Raw genomic sequence first — 3,970 nt, forward strand, 5'->3', positions numbered from 1 at the left:
CCCCCCCGCATGACATCCCCCCATGGATGAGTAAATTTAACAAAACGTTTTGTTTAATGCCTTCTCATTTAAGGCGTGAGTGGCGTGTAATAGGGTGTGGCCATTATTATTGCCATTGTGTGTGTTACTTTATGGGACCTTCAACAATTCTGACGCCTCTCTTCTCCACTGGACTTTATGATTTGCTTTTGGTTGAGTCTCAAATGAGTGATACGAATGTGTTTTGTTCCCAGGACAAACTCTGCAGCATCTCTCCCCAAACAGACCTAAATTCAGGGATCTCCCTCTCACTCGGAACAGCCTTGCACCTCTGCCGGACCAAAAATGTAAGCACTCGCACCCCCCCCCCCATGCGTTCTCCACAAGCACTAACACGTCTAGACAAACACAGCAGCACTTCACTGCCTTTCTATTTTTTCAAGAGTGTCAGGTGCCAATACTTGTGCACAGAGAACATCCCAGAAAGGTCCTGGAAATTAGTAACGCCTACTTAAAAAAGAAAACCTTTTCTCCCCTCAGGGAATTTTGTGTGAAATGCAAACACAATAGTGGAAGTTTGTTTAGCTATGTATTGTTTAATGTCTGTAAGAACAGACCTTCAGCTGGGTCTGTTGGGGCGTGGCTTCAATGCCAGCTCTCAGGAAGATCAGCAGTTCAAGTCTAGTCTAGTGTCTAATGATGGAATCTGGAGCCAAACCTCTGCTACAGGAGACAAGGCTCAGGAAGGGAGGGGGTCCGAATGTGACTGAGTTCTTTGCTGGGTGAGACCTGGAAACTATTTACTTGCAGAGCAAACATTGCTAAGAAGAAAGGAAGTGCTTGGTTTGTTGGGGCTTGGTTCTGCTTTGTTTGAGGCACGGTCTCACTGTATAGCCCAATGTGGCCTTAAATTCTCAGTCCTCCTGCTTCAGCCTCCCAGATGTAGATTTACCAACCAGTCTGTTCCAACATGCTTAGTTTCTTTAGTCAGCTTTATTAATTTATAGTCACGCTATTTTATCTAAAACTCTTGTAATATAAAGCATACTCTCTTAGACCAGAAATCTTCAAACTGGATGAGCCTAAATATCACCTGATATGCTTATTATAGTGATCTAACACCCAGAAATTATGAGTTTATATATCCTTACATCCATATTAGGAGGCAGGTTTTATCACTACTCCCATTAGACAGGCATGAAAACTAAATCCAGAAAGGACTCCCCAGCATCACTATAGTAGCACCTAGCACAACGGGGAGCATAGCCAGAGGCCACGCATAGTGCCTCATGCCTGTAGTGGTAGTGCTCAAAAGGCCGAAGCAAGGTGACAGAGCGTGAGGCCAGCCTGTGCTACATAGCTGTGCATACGCGTACAGCCTGAGCAATATAGATACCATCTAAAACAATCATAAAAGAGAATTAGCTGCCTCGTGAAACAAGTCAACTTAGTTTCTTCTTTGTACACAATCCTACCCTGTTTAACACACACACATACACACTCACAACCCCGCCACATTCAACTGTGAGTTAGAGCACTTTAGAACTGCCCTACCAATTCCAGACAAGTTCCTAAACCTTTCCCCTCTGTAGCTGTAATAACAACGCAATCATGATGACACCGTCAGAGGATTAAATGAGACAACATACTTACATGCCTAAGACATGGCTTATTTATTTACACAGAGTGAGTAGGCAAGGCGCCCTCTGTTCCCTAAGCTAGAGTCTGAACGGGGCCAACCAAGAGTTCTAGGACTCTGAGTCAAGGCAGTGAACTATGGGGTCGTGGTACAATGTCACTTTTTCATAGTGATGTCAACTCAGAGCTGGAGCCATTTGTCCAAAGTCAGAGAGGTAGAGGTAGAGAGCCAGGATCCCTCTGTGACAGGCTGATCCTCTGCCCTTACTGATTAGTGCCAAGAGAGGATTCTGAGTGGTGTCCGAGAGAAGCCCCAGGCAGCACTGGCTTTCAGTCAGCTCCTTGACCTCGAATGTTGCCTGGTGAAGCCAGAGAGGCCTTCTCAGTTAAATTCAGGGCGACAAAGATCTCTAATCAGTTTTGCTGAACGCAGAAAAAAAAATCGAACAAGCTGAACTCTTTCTAAAAGAAACCTGAGAGCCTTTGGAGGTTTGCATCAGAGCTAATGTCTCCAGGCTCTTTCAGAGCAGCATGCTGAACTGCTCCAGCGCCAAGTGCCCTGCCAGGCACGCACAGCCAGATCACGTGGAATCCGAGCTGTTGCAATCCTGTGTTTGTGCATTTTTCAAATCCCTGATGTGTAGTAGGCCTGGTTAAATATGAACACACAGGTTTTCTCCTTAGTCCAGCTCCCACCAGCACAGGCTTCTTAGAATGTGCTTCAGCTCCTTGAGAAAGCTCAGGGTTCTCCTGCGCCATCCCGTAGAAGCCTCTGGGAGAAGCAAATCTTCAGTATCTTTCATTCTATCCCCTGACCCTTCTCCAACCCAGTTCTGTCTGGAGAACCCCTGAGAACAAACCGAGTACTTCCAGCGATTCCAAGTCAGCGGGGTCACGGCCCACCAGCTGAAGAGAGCAAGCCATCTGCCAGTCCCACCCACGATGAAAACTGACTGGGGTGGCGCCCTGTGGAAATCTAGAAGATCTATATTTTTCAACTTCTGCGGGTGAGATTACTCTAGTTTATATGAGCAAAATCTTAATTTAGTTAGCTGTGTTGTTCTACAAGCCATTCACAGTTTTATAATTCAAGATTCCTTATTTCAAATAAACATCCTTCCTAAATGCGCACTTAAAATCTTCGGGTGCGCAAACACCACCAAGTCTATGAGTTCCTGTGAGCCCCCTACACACTGTAATTCAGAAACAAAATACATCACTGGCAGGAAGATTCAGTATGTTTCATTCATGTGTATGGCATGTTTGCTGTTTTTTTTCTGGGTTGTTTTGGGGTTTGGGGGTTTTTTTGTTTTGTTTTTGCTTGTTAGATGATTTTATGTATTTTTTAAGTGTATGCTTTGCTGAATAAAAAAAAAATGTTTGAGAAAAGTAAACCCTAGGCTTGCTCTCCACATTTATTTCCATCTTGCCTCGGCCCGACAAAGCTTAATTAAAATCCAGGACTAATTTCCTATCGTAGTCACAGGGTATGGCTACAAAATGCACAATCTTCTGCAAAATATTTTCTGAGATTGTCAGCTCTTGGCTAAGACCCAGGTCACTTGACAGCGTATGTGTTTTGTCTCTGTTATTTAATTATTTCCACCTTCTGTTGTTTTCAGCCACATCTGATGCCTCAATAATAAGAAGGGTCATGGGAGCTAGCAGGGTGTGCTTCCTGGCCTGACTGAATTTCCCACCGTTCCTCAAATATTGTGCATGTTAAGAATTCTTTTCTGTTTCAAAATAATGCTTTTTTTTTTTATGCCTTCTAGGCCTTCCCAAAGTTGAGGCTTAGCAAAGTTCTGGAAGACGACTGTTAAGTATTTTGAAAATTCCTGGTTTTGGGGTCCCTCTGCCAATGCAATCAGCCAAATCAAGCAAAATTAATAACATCAGGTTTAATAAACAGAGCAAAGCAAAGCAGGGCGCTCCCAGGTGACTCTCAGAAATGGGAGGGGAAGGAATCACAGGGCAAGTCCAGGACCCAGGCCTCAAACACCCTGGAGGTGTGGTCTTGAGCATCTCAGGAGGAGGAGTTGCCCTTTGGCAGGCTTTCTGAGGGGCGGAGTTAGAAGAGGAAGGAGGGGAGCTGAGGCAGAGCTTCCCCCTAAACAACTACCTCTTTCACTAAGAAGGTGGTGTAGCTGGAGGCCTTGCCCAAAGTCACCTGAGGTGACAGTCACTCCACGTTATTGCAAAGTCTGCAGAGTTTGGAACCGCGTCACGTGCAACATTTGCTACTTTATATTAGGGTTATTCTCTCGTGAGAAAAGACGCTGCTGTTATGATATGGAGCCTTCTTCTCGCAGGCTATTACAAGATACAAGGTAGACCCTCACACTCTGCCTCC

At 45.0% G+C, this 3,970-nt stretch overlaps 1 protein-coding gene across 3 annotated transcripts in view; it reads left to right on the top strand.

Annotated features, from left to right (window-relative positions):
• The window catches only part of Ankrd55 (ankyrin repeat domain 55), an 85,076-nt gene extending 82,137 nt beyond the window's left edge, over positions 1-2,939 (top strand). For all 3 annotated transcript variants that reach the window (XM_026783765.1, XM_026783767.1, XM_026783766.1), the window contains one exon: positions 2,449-2,939. In XM_026783765.1, coding sequence (XP_026639566.1) covers positions 2,449-2,570 — 122 coding nt within the window. In that variant the 3' untranslated portion in view covers positions 2,571-2,939. The remainder of the gene's footprint in view (positions 1-2,448) is intronic.
• The last annotated feature ends 1,031 nt before the right edge of the window (positions 2,940-3,970 follow it).

Source organism: Microtus ochrogaster, chromosome 19, assembly GCF_000317375.1.
Source record: "Microtus ochrogaster isolate Prairie Vole_2 chromosome 19, MicOch1.0, whole genome shotgun sequence".
NCBI lineage: Eukaryota > Metazoa > Chordata > Mammalia > Rodentia > Cricetidae > Microtus > Microtus ochrogaster.